Source organism: Hetaerina americana, unplaced genomic scaffold, assembly GCF_022747635.1.
Source record: "Hetaerina americana unplaced genomic scaffold, ioHetAmer1.1.p SCAF_8, whole genome shotgun sequence".
Classification (NCBI taxonomy): Eukaryota; Metazoa; Arthropoda; class Insecta; order Odonata; family Calopterygidae; genus Hetaerina; species Hetaerina americana.
This window is the reverse complement of record NW_027287427.1, coordinates 47,642,279-47,659,765: the sequence shown is the minus strand read 5'-3', so window position 1 is coordinate 47,659,765 and position 17,487 is coordinate 47,642,279. Positions and strand designations below refer to the sequence as shown.

Sequence of the window (17,487 nt, the reverse complement as noted above, 5' to 3'; positions counted from 1 at the left end):
ACGTCAACACGGTCTCTTTTTTGCATGAAATTGAGGTACTTTGCTGCTACACGACGGAAACCCAAATCATTAACCACAATGTCTTGGGCGGATCCATAGGCAATGTTCAAGTCCTCCGCTATTTCTCTGATGGTTAATTTGCGGTTATTGACCAACATTTCTTTTACTTTATCAATTTTTTCACCGACTTTCGATGTCGATGGTCTGCCACTGCGTTCATCATCTTCGATTGACTCACGACCACTTCTGAACCGCTCGTGCCACTGGTAAACGACCTTTTTTTAGAGAATCGTTGCCGAAACACTTTTCCAACATTTCCAACGTCCGTGCGCCACTAAATCCGTTTTTTACGCAAAATTTAATACAAGTTCGTTGTTGCAAATTTAAATCCATTTCTGCAATTGTAAAAAATCGCCAACACACACAGAGATAGATGTACTCTTGGCTACGTAACTTTTGCAAATGTCAAGTTATGACACTAAGATTTAAAGGGAATATCAACAACAGATGTACCAATTTAACAAAAAAAACAGAACTCAAATCGGAACGATGGGAGCGCCACACGGTGGTTATTCCGGGAACTTTTTGTTCAAGGTAGTATTTGTCAATTAGCTCGTATGTTAAATCGAGTTTTTGCCATGAGATCTGTTTTTTTCACAAGAAGTACTAATGTATACGCTCAAACTTCACAAGAGGGGTTAAATTAATTTGAATTCACTCTTCATATTCGCTCTATCGTTACAAAAATCTCTCCAACTACACATTTGCTCTCTCAAGTAACTGAAAATATCAAATAAGCATATTCTTGAAACATATTCACTTTAACCAAATAGAGTTGGCTTAGCGGTTTTGCTGATTTCTTATTCGTCATAAAACTGAAACAACATCAGTTTATGTTTATTACATGTGCAAATAAGTTAATATCGCCATTATGCTTAATGGATCTACAGGTAGTTTCTGTAGTTTATTAAGAAAGACTGCGTGCATATCGGAGAACCCGTGGATTTCAGTACTTCCATTTCAGTACTGCGACCGCTAATTCTGAAAAAAAATAGTTGCCCAAAATCAGACGAAATAGATATGTAATGAAAATATGCAGCGATGATAGTTGAGGAAGTGGTATTCACTGAGTGGTCTTCTCAACAACGTCCTCCTCTTGTGGTTTGCCCGACAGGTATCTCCTACCTTACGGTTGTCAATGAAGAACAGGTATGTAATTTGTTCCATGCAAATGAGCAATATGTAACAACAAATTTCCCTACGGATCTAATTAAATAATTCTAATAAGATTGAACCTTTGACACAATAGTTCTGCAACTCGGTCCGCAAGGGCTACGGTCCGTGGCTCGATTCCAGATTTGGGTAAATTGTTCTGCTTGGAACATTCTTCCTTTCATCTTCCCCACTAACCCTGTGTTTTTCATTTCCTACATTCCCTTGTCTTATCCCATAACCTTGATAGTATGCTTCGCCAATGACTGATTTTCATGTGTGGTTATGTGTTGTCGAATGCATTTGTGTGCATACATGGGCATATATTTTTAGACGGTCCATATGTCTTCGTTGAATGAAATAAATTCAATGGAAATCAATTCCTCTTCAATCGATGGCATGATAGTCTAAACATAAAAATACATTTGTGAGTGTCGTTTTTATTTTTTCTCCAAAGCTTAAATAGTGGTTTAAATATGAACCACGTATATATATATATATATATATATATATATATATATATATATATATATATACTGTATATGTATATATATATATATAATATGTATATATATTTTATATATATACATATATATAATATATATATATATATTTCTATATATATATATTGCATAAATCCCATTGTGGGTGTTTTACCAGCAATGATAAACCTGGGTTTGGAGTAAATTCAATGGCGCATTGTCGATGAGTTCGGAATGAGGTAACCTCCTCGCCGTTTACTATCTCTCCCCGTCCTTTGTAGTCCTCCTGATCCTCGCGTCTCAGCGGATAGAGGCCGTGGTGGGGGATTGGTTCGGTACCAGTTCGCCGGGTACCGCCGTCTTCGACCCCTCCGACGTCAGCACCAAAAGGGGAGCGGCGCCGTCCGTCGTCGAGTGGCTCATCCTGGCCTGGGTCAGCGGTAAGTCTATCTGCTCTTCCATCCCGTCAACCACCCCTTTTGTCTCTTTTTTGTCCATCCAATTTTGCTCACACACCCCTGAACTTTCCTCACGCATCACACCAAGGATTTTTTTAGCCAATCTTCGAAAAGCTTTAAGATGGGGGACTCATTTTACCGAGACGAAGAATGATTTTATGTAAAAAAATGCTTCCGAAGTGATTTGTACCTGACACAAGGGTTTTCCAATTGTTCTCGCTTTGTTTCATCTGGTTGGATGGCTGTTTAGCAGGTATTAAGGTCCGTATCTGGACACGAAGTGAATTTTGTTTATATTTGTTCCATTATACATTGGATTTCATGCCTATCCAAGTGCGTCCTGATTGATTGTCCGTTGAAGGTGCTTTCGAGGAATTCTTTTTCTAGAGAGTGTTTTCATTCTCTTGTTTGAAATTCCCTGGTATTAATTCCAATAGCCTCGTTCTCATCAACCTCAACCTCGGAAAATATCTATTTTATTTTACATTAAATTTGCTTCTTCAAAATGTGTTGTTTATCCAAGAAAAATAGGCTGGCATTGATGTAAAGAAGTATATATATATATATATATATATATATATATATATATATATATATATATATATATATATATGAATTGCTGACTGCAGCGCGAGTGAAACTGCCGTGTCGTTCAATCAACTCGGGGGAAACCCGTAAGTTCTAGTGCAGCGACGATGCAAGGTTCTTTCTGCCCAAGAGGTAAAATATAGGGGCTGCTTTCTCTGAATGATTCACTCCTCTTTTACAGGCCTAATTTGGAGCGAAGTGAAGCAGTTGTGGGACGTCGGCCTAGAAGAGTACGCGAACGACATGTGGAACGTGATCGACTTCGTGACTAATTCGTTATACGTCGCCACGGTAGCCCTAAGGATCGTAGCTTATTATCAGGTGAGTGGCATTTGGTAACCTAGCGATACTTACGTACGGCTACTGACCGGAGATCCTGAGTTAAACTACCTGTGGCCATGAATATCCTCAGCGTCACCCACGCTTTGTGATTTGCAAGCTTTGCATTACACACGACCCAGAGTTAAGTATGAGGAAGAATTTTTCCTTTAGTAAAATTAATGTTTCAAATTTCATGGTGATATTACGTTAAAAAATGTGAGTGCGGTAAAATTTAATATTTTACTTATTAGTTTTACTGATTGGTTTTAAGCGTTGGAATAATTTTTTAAGCTTCCCGCGAAGTCTCAAATTACCGATATTGTCATGGTGGTTTTTTTCGCTAAGGATTCCAGAGTTTTTATGATTCTAAAGCTCTCACGTTTTCACGACGATGCCAACTTTAAGGTTTAACCTTTGGGGGACATTTTATTCCTCGACAATATTTTTCTTTCCCAGGTGTGTTGCTAGAATCGGGCGAACCTGCTACGAAAGAAGGGTTCATAAATTAATTAACTTGGATTGGTTGGTAGCGGCCACTTTCCGTTCTAACTTTTTAGCAATCGTGAACTTTTGCCAAATCGATCCTGCCATTGCAAAAGAAATAATGTTTGCAATAAAAATCTAACAACAATGTCTAGTCGGATGGAACACAGTTCCCTAAGGTAACCGGAAATTTTTTTCAACCTCTTAGTCAAATGTATATGAAATCAGGGAATGAATCGAAGGACACCGGTAGAATTCCACAGCACTATATGTTCTTCGCTGCCACGGGATGTGTAAATGTTGTCAGTTTACTCAGATCTATGGCCTTCACGAATCCAGCCCTGACCAATTCAAATCAGCTTCGGGTAAATGCTAAGTTTTTTCTGGAGCGAATTATGGCAATCTTGAAAATTATTTTCCGGCAGAGAACGCATGTATTTAGGCCACTAAATGCCATTTTTAGGTCCAACAAACGTGAGAATTGCGGTCGCTTATGATGGAGAAAATATTAAATCTTATTCAATATTGAGAATCACACAGTACGAACCCGAATCTTTTAAATGTTTTTACTCTTTTTATCGATGGATAATTAACGGAAGATATGTTCTTCTTTGGAGAAACGTTTTCTATGAAAATCAAATCTTCCCAACTCGATAAAATACTAACATCAACATAGATGATGTGTTCAACTAAAAACTTTATAATTTCTAATTTGTTTAACATTCCCCTTTTCAGGCATTAATAATCGGTATTTAAATATGAGTGTCCGTGTGGAGTAATGATATTTGGACATGGGTCTATTCAGATACATAAGTGATTTCTGTGGCTATAAATTATTTCTAGAGTTTGTCCTCAAATATAAAATCTTTTACATTAGCAGAGACAAAGCGTGAGCTCTCTAAGTTAAAACCACTATTAATATTCCTCGCTGACGTAAATGAAACCGAATGCCTTCTTACATAACAAGATTAATAAAATTCTAAACTGCTAAATAAGAAAATGATGCGTGGTAAAATTAGTCCTGGAAATTACCAAAATGTTCAGTCTAGCTTGAAGATTTTATGCCTCAGGTTTAGGTATGCGAAAGCAAAACATTCCTCATTCCGATTTTATGATAGTCATTGAGGAAACCTGAATCCTAAAATTCACAGTTTATTCTTGGTCAGCTCTCTTGGACAGCAAATTATCTCCAGTGCGAGCCTCATCCTGCACGTTCGTTCGTCCCGAATTTCCGTGATTTTACTCGGAATCTGAACACTTGGATCCTAACATTAAGCGCTATTGTAACAGCGGCCTCAATTAAGCTGTAGTCGTTGTTTGCCACCCATTCGAGGAAATTGGGCACCTAGAATGTGTTTTAATAGTTCCTTTGTCGTAGAAGGTCGGCCGCATGTGCCCCATTTGACTCGAGAATCCCAAATCTGAGACGCACGGTCATGACCGAGTTCAGCCGACCGCAAACACCCCCTTCGCCCTCTTCTCTTCTACCCAGTTTTCTAGGGAGCCCTCCTTTCCCCTCGTCTATAATTCAGGGGGTTCATGGAATCTGAATCATGTCTTACCACCATCCTTTGCCATATAAACCCAGGTGAATGTAAGGTGTCCATTTTAGGGATTCCAGATTACAATTTGATCAATTGAAAATTGTCTTTGGGAGATTTGACCTACTTCATGTTGTGCTCGCAAACTGTACGAGGGACCTCATTTACCGGAATACGCGTTTACTGTAGGATCTTGATCCCTCGTTGTTTCAAGTAAACTAAAATGTCCTTGTGTCTTTTTAAAAGTGGCGTGGTTTTACCGGCATCTTTTTGGCCTTCAATCATTTGTTCAACAGCCTTTCATTACCTAATCATTACGTACAAAAAGTAACCGTCATCATCATCATCTTCTTAAGACGAACTCTTGGCGTTACAGCCATTGGTCTCTCGCCATTGCCCTTCTATTCAGTTCATTTTTAGGTTGTTATTCTCATGGTACTCCTTGTATCATCTGTAAAGTTCTTTCTTGGCCTTCCTCTTTCTTTCATATTATTTTCCCATCCATTACATTTTCCAGGAAGTTATTATGTCTGAGACCATGTCCAACAAATTTAATTTTCCTTTTCTCCATCTCTTTTATGAGGTAAGATGAAAGAAAGTTAAAAAGATAAAAGTTGAAAGATAAAAGTTGATAAAAAATATGACAAAAAAAGAGACAGTAGTAATATTCTACCATGATCAATGATATTAGCTAAAGAATTAGCTTCGTATTCACTAATTAAACCACTTTTTCACTATTTATTCTTTATTCTAATCATATAAACTCAAACTACGTGTAAATCTCATTTTCTCTTTTCGTGTTCGAGGGGACCCCCCCCCCCAACTTATTTTTTATGGATCCCCGACACACTTATTTTATTTATTTTCTTTAATTTTTAAAGGTTCTGGTTGTTTCTCCTTGAGTATTGATTCTTTTTATTTAATAACGAAACCACTGTTCGATAGTTCCCATTGTTATCACATTACGCAGCTAAATAGTTGTTCTCCTTGAGGACAATGCCCACCGGGTGTGAAGTTCAAAACGAGCTTTCACTCTAAAAGTATTGATTGAAAAGTTTCACAGAAGACACACCCAAGGACAACATTATGGATCTTCACAACCCGCGCGTTATGCCTAGAGATAAGTATATTTATAAATGGGAATGGTTTATGGGAAATGAATATCCAGTAACATTCCTTCGAATTTTGCCTTAAGTCGATTCGTGGTTTCACCACACTTCAGGAGCTTACTTGAGAGTGACCCTCACTACATAATATGCCCTTATTTATCCCGCATTTTCCTTTACTGCTTTGCAGGTTCAGAAGGAGATGGCTTTCGCCGGGAGAGCCAGCGACCTCCCGAGAGAGGAATGGGACACGTGGGACCCCATGCTGATCTCCGAGGGGCTCTTCTCCGCTGCAAACATATTTAGGTGAGGTGGGGAATGTCGCCGACTCGTTCGGTAAGACGAAAGTTTGGTATTTTCGCGGTTTTCTCCTCCCCCGTCTCATACCATACCTATCACATTATCGGTTATTTATCTTCCATTTTATATGCAATATTGGTAAATGAAGGCATAAAATCAAAATTTGAACCCTTCAATACTCCTTTGGTAATTTTGTTGTCAAATAATATCACACATGCTGTCAATATTTTCACTTCGAATGAATGTGTGCATGAGCGCATTTTAAAATGGTGTAGTTAGCTATGAAAAATCTCTAACACTTTTTCTTCTTTAATGAAAGTTTGAAAAAATGGTGATGCCTTCATTAAACCTCTTTTTTCATATTTTTTAAAGAACTTTTTTGGGAAAAATGGTTACCAAAACTTCGACAGAAACTGCTTTATCTTATTTACCATGAGATGCGTCTATATCCCCAAATAAATGTCATCGGTCCTTCATTACAGGTGGTAGGAACTTGATAATTCTAAAAACATTCCCCGTTGAGAGTTGAACAGGACATCTATATTTATCTACGTCTACATAATACACCGCAAGCCGCTGGGAGGGTGTATGGCGGGAGTGTTAGGTCACCATCCTTACGAGTGCAACCACAATCATGATGCATTTACACAAATATTGGTTGATCATGCTCTGGAAAAAAGTTAATCACACGAGAGAATGTACTTACATGTAAGAATGTTCAGTGACAGGATATATTCAACTCGTATGGGAACAATGTCATAAAGATGGGTTTATTTTTAATGCATCCAGAATTCCGGCAAAATATATATGCACTACCATTAATAATTATCTACTTAGCGCCTGCGGTCATATCTATTTTGATCTCTGATCGGAGGAGGTAAAAGTGACGTTTTAGATCGATCTGATCTACAACCTATCTCCCTGATTTTACGTATGTGATCTGATCTACCACAGTAAGTCTACGATAAGATCCACCGTAGTAAATACGTTTTTAACATACTCAGGTAAGTTATCTGCAGTTAATTTACTAATTAACTAATTTATATTAATAAACCTGTAGTTCAACCTAAGGTCAACTAGTGGCTACCATCCTAATTCTTTCAATGGTGTCATGAGACTGCCAACTTGTTTATAAACAATTTTCACAAACCTAGCTTCTTTATGTTGCTCACGATTCAGTTCGAAAACTAAGCCTACCTCGTCAGTATCTCATACACTCTCAAAATACTCTAGTTGGGCCTAACTTACGTAAACTAACAAAGCTCTTTAATCCTCTCATTATATTTCCCGAGTATCCTTTAAATGAATCCTATATTCTATGCCACGTATTTCACGAATTTGTTGTCCCCTGAACATGTCCGTAATTATCGTAAGACCTAAATATTTGACCGATTTTATATTTGTTATGTTGATTACCCTATGGTATAAATGTCTTCGGGTGAAATACTCTTCCTTAAAATATTAATCAAAAAATATTTCTTCAATATTTAATTCTAGCTCCGATGTCTCGCTCCACTTTTGGATCGAATTTAGGTCACTAGATAATGATAACCTACCTTCGTGATTGAATATATCCTTGTACATCACTGCATCGTCAGCAAATAGACGATGTTGACTGGAAACCTGTGTACCGTTGTCATTAATGTATTAAAACTGCATGGCATATTTAATAATTTTATTGTAAGATAACTTTCATTCGGACAGTGAATTATTGTCACCATTTTGATGTCTCACTAATGTGAACGTTTTATTGATATGCACGTACATTTAACGATGTTGTTGACCCAGATGATTACAGAGTTCATTACTTTTCCGAAAGGCTTGTGTTTCCCAGTCAAAAGATGTATAGAGCGGCAAGCAAAGTTTTAATGAGATATTTTCTGGAAATATTTGGGAAAGTGGTGAAACGGGCCGAAGAACGGAGGAGGATGGATTGATCGATAGTGAGCTCTCAGGTGACGTGAATGACAGCTGTTTGGCATTCTAGTTTATGCTCCTGTAATAGAATCTAGCAATATTTGGTTCATCAAATAGATAAAATTTAAGAATATACGAGTGAAATTCACTTTGAAATTTTTTATCGCTACTATCATTAGTTTATGTATTGCCCGCATTGGCTCATATTTAGCCCTTCGCTCATTGGTTGTCATTATCTCGCATTCCTGTAAAGAAAAAGGAATGCATTGAAAGGGAGATTGAGATTAGACGAGAAACGAATTAGAAAAAAGTTCATGATACAGTTGAGAATACCATCAGGAGGCTAAAAGATTTTAAAATTTTAAAAAAGATTTAGATTTCAAAAACAAGATGTAGTCAACGACGTAATTCTTTGCTTGGTCGAGGCGAAAGACGACGCCAGGATCGGAAATTTTGGAGAGAAATAGTAGGGTGTTATTGGGGATTTATATATTGCACACCAAACGAGAAGGGGACTAGAGTGTTGGTATTTATGTACGCAATAACTCTCCTCCCTTCCCCGCGAAACGCACCGATTATCCGCTCGAATTATGAGGAAACATTTTCTCGTCCTATGAAGGATATTTCGAGCCAGCACCAGCCCCCCCCCGCCCACCGCTCCTGTGTCACTTTCCTCGGTGTATAGGTTGGTGTGATGGAGAGGGAGGGAGATAACTGCTGTGGCAAATATTTGAAAGGCCATGTTTTGAGAGCGTTGAGGTCGCGCCTATTCGCATACACCCTCGCCGCGTCCTAAAATTCTCTCTCGCTCTCCACCCGACCCCAAGCAAACGTTCCCCATTCCCCCCACCGGGAGTGTTTTGAAGGAATGATGGAAGGACGCGTGGCACCATTTCATTGAGCCCCTCCTAAGTTTACTCCTCCGCCCCGTAAATGACAACCTGATTTGTTTATGCGTTGCACGCGGGACTTGACGAAATATGACTATCCATCAGCGAGGTCGTTATAGTCTCCGCATACCAGATAAAGCATTCCCCGGATGATTTTTTTTTTGTTTAGCGTTTCCCTCCGCCCAATCACAAGCGATGCTCCACGTTTTTCCGATATCCATCTGACGCCTGCCGGCTTTTTTATGCACACTTGACGTGGTAAAAATGGAGTCGAGTTTCTGTTTCAGCTGATGGAAGATTAGATTTAACGACGGAGAGATAATCTGCAAAACAACAAATACGATCCTCGTTCCTTTCCAGCAGAAATCGGTTTTTTAGAATAATTTTAATCACTCGCCGAAACAAGACCTTGAATGGATAAAAAAATGTAATGATAACTAGTGGCAAGACTAGCATCCTTTATGGTTTTTCTATGACGTCTTAGAATATTAGGCAAACGAGGAAAGGGTAGGAACAGGATAGGGATGTTGGACGGGATGAAGGGAGGAAGGAAGCAATGAGGAGGGACTTGATGTAGAGTAGGATGCTGGATTGTGTTTTGTTGGGAGTCACATTGTGAATCTCTTCCCAACTCTTCCAATGTAAGAAATCATTAATTTTGCCTAAAATGTGAATTTTTAAGTCGAATAATTATTCCGCGCACACGAAAAAAATCATTGAATCCCTCAAAAGGTCTGCTTCACAAAACGATTGGGTTAGTGGTGTCCCCGTGGTCCACCCTTTCGCATGGCTTGTTCATGGACAGCATGAAGAAACAAATTTTTAGTCCTGATAATTCAATCCTAAAAGAATGTGTTCCCATACTAGCGTTATGTGGACGAAATTAATTGTGTGTGAACGAGCAAATGGTTCATTTGAATGGCCTTTTAGTTTGGTAAAATTCTCTCAAAAACAGAAGGACTTCACGCACATTCTTATCTTGGAGGAAAAAGGCATGCGCCTCAACAACAAAATAATCAAATGGAGATCATCATGTATAGGAAAAGACGCGGGCATTTGACGAATGATGTTCTCTTTCTTATCGCGCCTCTATTCCTAATGTCCCAATGTGTTTTCCCTCTCGTCGCTCCCACACCGCCGCACCTGACTCACCTTTCCCTCCAACCCAACCACACCAACTACCACCATGATCCCCCACAACCCCTACCGCAGCAACTCCTTCCCTTATCCCCCTATTTTCGCCATTATATATAACTGCTCGGAATTCGGTTACGGAGCACTTTTAAAAGATGACACCTTGATGTTCCAAAATATCCCCACTCTTTCTCTTTTTATTAATTAACCTGTGAATCCTAAGCTAATGCTATATCTTTTACAAGCAATTAACTCTTTCCCTTTTGAAAAATGTGAAAGAAAAGGAAGTGGGAGGGAATATTTGGCTGTTTGAAGGGGTTTTCCATCTGTAAACCTGGTATACAATTCCATTTGCATGTAATTATGTCTCCTATGTGTCGAGAATGGACGTACCATAACAGGCTATCTGCGCAGAACACATTGTTTTTCCATATCTCATTAACATATATGTTTACTAGAGTGATCCTGAGAGTGTATACTAAATCCAATATTATCATTACGCATTAAATTTTAGCTCTTGAAAATTCTTCTTAACTCTGTGTTTACGCTCCTCCATTTCTTTCTATCATCTATTTTCATCATCCATCTATTTATCTAACTATCAAGTATCGCTAAGGTAATACATCGCTTTCCCATTCTTTCGGTTTTCGTTATCCGTTTATATATATATATATATATATATATATATATATATATATATATATATATATATATATATTCTCCCTTCCTCTCTCCTGTTGTCCCCGTCCCCTTTTTCTCACTCAGAATGTTGTCAATAGCCCTTTGGCACTCCTTCCGACCCTGTTGAAATTGAATCAATCGTTATTTGGAACCAGTTTGGGGATATTTGGACGAATTTTTTTATCCGAAAAAGGCACCGCTCCATCCCCCTTCCATCTCACCTGACGCCACGTGACCTCGCACCAAAACAGTGCAACGTAACGGAAACCGCCGCTCCGGAACCAATCCGAGCTTCATCAATCAAGAGCGCGAGAAATTATGACGACCAGCCATCGATTGAGACGTAACCCGGGGGGCGGGGGGTAAGGGAGGAAGATGTAGGAGTAGGGAAGGGGCAAAGTGCTGCAGCCACTCCTTCTAGTCGGTCTTAATGAAAGGGGAGGTTGATAAATTTCACCCCTAACATCTCCACCACCCGTCCTCCATCTTTTCAAAGGGATTGTATCCCTGTCCGGGTCCATCGCTCGTTCCCTCATCGGCGTTCATATTTTTCTTCATCGCATGAAATAAAGATTCGGAGGGAAAACCACACTTTGGAGTGGTCGGATGATTGGGAAACAAAAGTGCCGACCATAAGTAGGGTTACGAGTTTGTGTTTCAAGACGCATAGTTGACAATAGCGAACTGCTGTATTGCTCGGAAACATCGTTGTTGAGGCAAATAGGTAAGCGTAGATCGGAGGCTATTGAGATGTGGGTGTGGAGAAAAACGGAGAAAATAAAACGGACGGAAAGAAAAACTAATGAAGGTGTAACTATGGTAAGGGAACAGTGACGGCTCTTGGAATGAAGTGGGAGAAATTTGAAGAAGGCAGGACAAACGGATGCAGATGATAATGAGAGGAAAAGAGAGATGAGAATTAAGGGGCTAATGCTAGGTGAGCGAGGTAGAGGTAGGAGTAGGAGGAGATATTTTTGACCAAATAAAGGATGTTAGGAAGTATGTAGAGATAAAGAATGATTTTTTTCTAGTAGTTTAAAAGGAGGCGATCGAGAGCTGAGGTAATTTGTGCCATTATGCATGGACAGGAAAGGATGAAGGGTGGAGAGAAACCCGGCGTCGGCTTTGGCCTACTCTTAACGAAAGGCACCAAGGGATCCGCAGCTTGATGTCCCATCCGACGGACGGCGTACTCACTCAAAGTGCCCTCCGCAAAGCACCTCGATTTGGGATCGGGATGCCACTGAAAAATGTCTGCCGCCGCCGGGATTCAAATCCGGGCGGCAGGAACCTGGGTGGGAAGTCAGTACGTTAGCCACCGCACCATCCCAATCCCCCGACAAATGGTGTGATGATATATTTTTGATGTTAGGGCTTCAGTTTACAGTAGTATGTATTGTCAGGGACCATCAAAAACCTACCTTAAGCCGGCAAACTGCTGATAATAGGGAACTCAAGTTGAAAATTCTGATCAAAAATGTTTAACACCCATGGAATATGTAAGGAGTCAAATGATTCGCGACATATTTATTTTACTTCTGTCCTCTATTGAAATTGTCCAGCCACAAGTACCAGACGACTAAGAAGAACTAAACGACATTTTGAGAGGTAGGGTTTTGGGAGGATTCGTCGGGAAAAAGGGGCACGCCACGGATTGACTCATCGACCAAGTGAAGTAAAGACGTCCCATACCGATGGAAAATATCTCCTCACCTCGCCTTCTGTTCTCCACCATCCGATAAGTTTCCCATGTTGGAGTACACGCCGCTCCGACTCGAGATTGTTTGAGTCCATCGGTCGGATGGAGTTGCGCAGGTCACTCGCACCGATCAATGGTCAATCCGCCATTTCACTTCGGGAGATTGAGAATTCGACGAGTGGGAGAGAGAGAAAGAGAGTGTCCTCAAGTCACGACGCCTTGTTTTTGAAGAGCCAACCTTCTTTCGCATCTCAGTTCCTCTCTTCTCTTTTTAATCTAAATCGCGATCGACCAGTCGGACTGGAACGACGTGCGGCTCGTTTCTTTAAAAATCTACGAATCGTCACCGAGCTCGATTGCCCTTTGCAAGCCTTCTATTGACGCAGTAACAACGTAACAACATTTTTTGATAATTCTAAGTCTTTTGTGACTTGAATGTTGATATTTTAGAAAATGTTTTTAATATCCACCATCTCCTTCTTGGGTTAACAAACAATGGATTGGTTTTAAGCAGTAATATTCCTTTTCCATTCTATTCCGCTCCGTTCTTGCAGTAATTTCTGTATTTGCCGGTAGGATTTAGAGCCCTTATGGTCTATAATTCCTTTCTGAGAGGTCACTTAAAATTGGAGAATCACACAATTTTGCCTCCATACCAGGGTTGGATATGAAGATGTGGTTGTGGGGAATATACGCGGGCACTCTTTATAATTACAACACATAGCTACGCCGTACTTTGCACCGGGTTTGCCGCTACCTCTGGAGTTAGGCGCCTTTCCAGTGCTTAAATGGCGTTTTTTAGTGCATAATAACAGCGTGATATTCTGCTTTCTACGTGATATAATACACTTCAAAACGTAACGTAAATTGAGTGACGCATGTGGACATTGTTTAATGGATGTGAAAAATGTGCGTTCGTGGGTACCAAAGTTCAAAGAAGGTCGAATGTCGTGTGAAAACGAACCCAAGAAGTCTCGAATACGTACCAACCGGTTTTTTCCAGTGGGGGCAAAAGAGATGTTGAAAGAGAATCCGCGGCAACCATGAAATCATGGCGTAGGCTTCGTGAAAAATGTGTGCGTCTGCAAGGAAATCACGTGAAGAAGTAACAGAAGTTTCATCCTTCGATTGAAAGTAATTTGTATAATTTTTAAAAAACTTGGGAGAATTTAAAACTTGAATACTTCATATGTATTCCTTTCTATTCCAGCTTCTTATGTTAGTACTACTGATTTCACTCTCCAGTAGAGATACTAACATTGTCTCGTGTATTAAAAAGATATATATTCTGGTTTCCCTCACACCTTATCTCATTTCCTCGATATCCTTCTTCAGCCAAATTATCCACCTATCCCTAGTGGTGAAAATGGCTTTAGCTATCGGTTACTTTCCTTAATTACTACTACTTCGACTATAATGTGACTTAAACCTTGCTTTAACTCCTACATATAATTCATTCCATATAAATGAAGGCAGAGAGTTGGAAATAAAATCGGAGAAAGGCAAGCAAATCTTTATTCAAATTTTATGCGATTGAGTTAGTGTGTGCGACTCATTATTATTTTTTCTCTTTCCTAACTTTATTTATTCAAGCAGGCTCGATGGGTCTGTGTCGCAGTGGTCAGTCCTCGTAAACCCTAAGTGCGTATGTGGTTGCGACGCCCGAGGGTCACTGTGCTACATAAACCTGAGGAAGAGAGTGTGAATAATTTTCTCCTTCTCCCATTTTATTTATTAAAGAACGATTGGCGGTCAGCTACCATAAGAGCCCGTTCTCGTAACTCATGGGGGACATTATGTTCCACGAAACCCCATTGGGAAAGTGTGTGCGATTTTTGACCATGTGCTTCAACCCACCCCGCCACATTTTCCTCATATTCTTGTACCCCCCTCTTGTTCCCTCTTCTCTCTAAGGTTAAAGGCATTTATATCAGTCGTTGTTTCAAGCTCGTAGTAACGTTCTAACGCAGTCGTAACGACTACGTCGTCTGGTCAAAAACGGTTTGCTTAGTGAGTGACAATTATATTCATGTAATACATTTTCTATTTCTAGGTGTTGAACCAGTCATTGAAATCTAATTTTTCTCCACAGTTCCCTCAAATTGGTGTACATATTTTCCGTAAATCCTTACTTGGGACCTCTCCAAGTATCCCTCAGCAGAATGGTCATGGACATCATGAAATTCTTCTTCCTTTACGTCCTCGTGCTCTTCGCATTTTCATGCGGTAAGTTTAAAGCTACCCGTTGATTAAAATGGGACTCCCTAACAATTTGCATGGATGGAAGACGAAATTCACACAAAAATTTAAATGTCAAGATTGTATCTTTAAAATTTCATAAATTTCATTTTAATTTGTGAGACGCCTAGTCGTGGAATTATAGTCACCACCTTGTTTGACCACTGGCTGTTTTATTGTTTACAATATGAGAGGTTAGATTATCTGACGTCGATTGCATGCCACAATTTATGCTGCTGTTCCAAATGAATTTCTGTATCATTTTTAAGTCAAAGTCTTACCAATAATCAAATATCCTGTAAATTATTTTACTAGAAAAATATCATAAAATTTATGAATCTACGTTGCATGATACCGAATTTATGATTAAATTGATTCCGCCGGAAGATTTGGGTATGATTTGGCAAGTTATTCGAATTCTCTGTAGCGCTGAGTTTGTTCGTATCTTGAGATAATTTAATTTGCAAAACAATGAGAGTTTCACACATTTTTATCTTCTGTTTACCGACAAATATCGTTCGAGTACCAGTCATAATGCAAACTTCATCCAAATTATCTGGTTTAGTTTTATCTGTAAGGTTCTATTTTTGCTAAAGTGAGCAAAAATAACTGAAAGAAAAACATAGACAGTTCAAGAGGGTAATAATCACCACTTACAGCTAAGAATTTAAGCAATACCGGCATTGAAAAAAATTTTTTTTCGTGCTTTTCAAAAAAAAATTAAATCCAAGCCTCGAACCTCCTGCTTCGATATCAGGTGGCACAAAAAATGAGAGTATTTCTAAGTTTTTGAAAACACACCACTCCCGGTTAATTTTGATCAAAATCAGTAGTATTATCCGTTTGATTTTGAACATAAATTAAGAGAGCCCTAAGGAAATAATCAAAGTTTCATTTCATTTTATCCCCGCAGGTCTCAACCAATTGCTCTGGTACTACGCCGACATGGAAAAGCAAAGGTGTCCGAACGCCACGACGTCATTCGACCAGAAGGCCCCCAACGATCCGGACGCCTGCGTCGTCTGGAGGCGGTTTGCCAAGTGAGTAACACGCATCGGATTGGCCTTCATTCAATAGGCAGCTTCTTATAACTCATTGATTTCGGATCATTAACAAAAAGCAGATATTAGTCTGTTTCTTTTTATGGTTGAACAATTTTTCCAAATTAAATCAATGCAGTTCATTATCTTTAAACTGCTTTTTTTCTATATTTTGCAAATTATTTTGTCAAGGACCTCTTCCTATCTGTATTTTGGACGGTGCTTCCGACTATTTACTTGGTGTCACGAGAGCTCCCTTATGTTACCTTATAATTTTCCCTTCATTTCTTCTATTTCAACTAATGCCTCGCTTTATATTGTCTAAATGTCTATTATTTCACTGCCTACATCCCGCGTACCTCTCCTCAGTTAACTCCATCGCTACGTAAATGTGTATAATATATTTCCTAAATCCATTCTAGTTTAATTGAACATTAAGCTATTTTCTCTTCACCATTACGTTGACTTCTCTCTCACGCTATAAAAAATTGATATTTGAACTTAGAAGTCACTCGGATGAATTTTTCGTGCTGAATATATTTTATATCATATAATAAAATATGTTCAATACCAGGACATATATTATAAGTGGGAGAGATGAGCCGTTTGGCAGCCTGTGTGTATCCAAAATCGTACCTCAAGCGGTAGATTATCGATAACAATAATGATAAATGTTGTCATTTTGTACGAATTTGTGATTGATAAATTTAAAATCTTTACCATGGAAGATTAAAATTATATGAATTATACAAACGCTGGGAATTTTGAAGGGAATTTAAATTGGCGAACTCTACCTTTACAGTCTAGTCAATTACCCATTATTTTTCTAGCGGATCCGTAGTATGAGATTGCATGATTCGCTGTAAAATGTATGTGTTTAGGAGTTCTCTTCTTCTGCGGTAATCTAGTATAAATAACTTGAATTTTCTCAGTCTAAATAGGTACTGGCCAAGTTCTGAACTTTTGAAATCATTTTTCATCCACAGCCTGTTCGAGACGACGCAGACGCTCTTCTGGGCGGTGTTTGGCCTAGTGGACTTGGATAACTTCGAACTCGCCGGCATCAAGAGCTTCACGCGTTTCTGGGGAATGCTCATGTTCGGCACCTACTCCGTCATCAACATCGTGGTTTTGCTCAACCTCTTAATCGCCATGATGAATCACTCCTATCAACTCATCTCCGTGAGTGGGGTTAGGGAGGCAAATCCAATCCATTTTGTTTGCCACGCTAGATGAAGAGTAGCGATGCTGCGGAATGCGCTCATTACGATTGGGTGCATGACGATACAATTAAAATTAAAAGAATACAACTCTCCGCTTTCGTCTCTGAAAATATTTCCTTCGCTGAATCCGGAAATATTTATTTTCTATTCTAATATTTCACATTGGAATATTAT

The 17,487-nt window shown here is 39.2% G+C and overlaps 1 protein-coding gene across 1 annotated transcript in view; it reads left to right on the top strand.

Annotated features, from left to right (window-relative positions):
• The window catches only part of Trpgamma (Transient receptor potential cation channel gamma), a 268,518-nt gene that overhangs the window by 236,993 nt on the left and 14,038 nt on the right, over window positions 1-17,487 (top strand). The window contains exons 8-13 of the mRNA XM_071596868.1: window positions 1,976-2,134; window positions 2,922-3,061; window positions 6,382-6,497; window positions 14,905-15,038; window positions 15,964-16,090; window positions 17,077-17,272. Of these exons, the coding sequence (XP_071452969.1) occupies window positions 1,976-2,134; window positions 2,922-3,061; window positions 6,382-6,497; window positions 14,905-15,038; window positions 15,964-16,090; window positions 17,077-17,272 (872 nt within the window). The remainder of the gene's footprint in view (window positions 1-1,975; window positions 2,135-2,921; window positions 3,062-6,381; window positions 6,498-14,904; window positions 15,039-15,963; window positions 16,091-17,076; window positions 17,273-17,487) is intronic.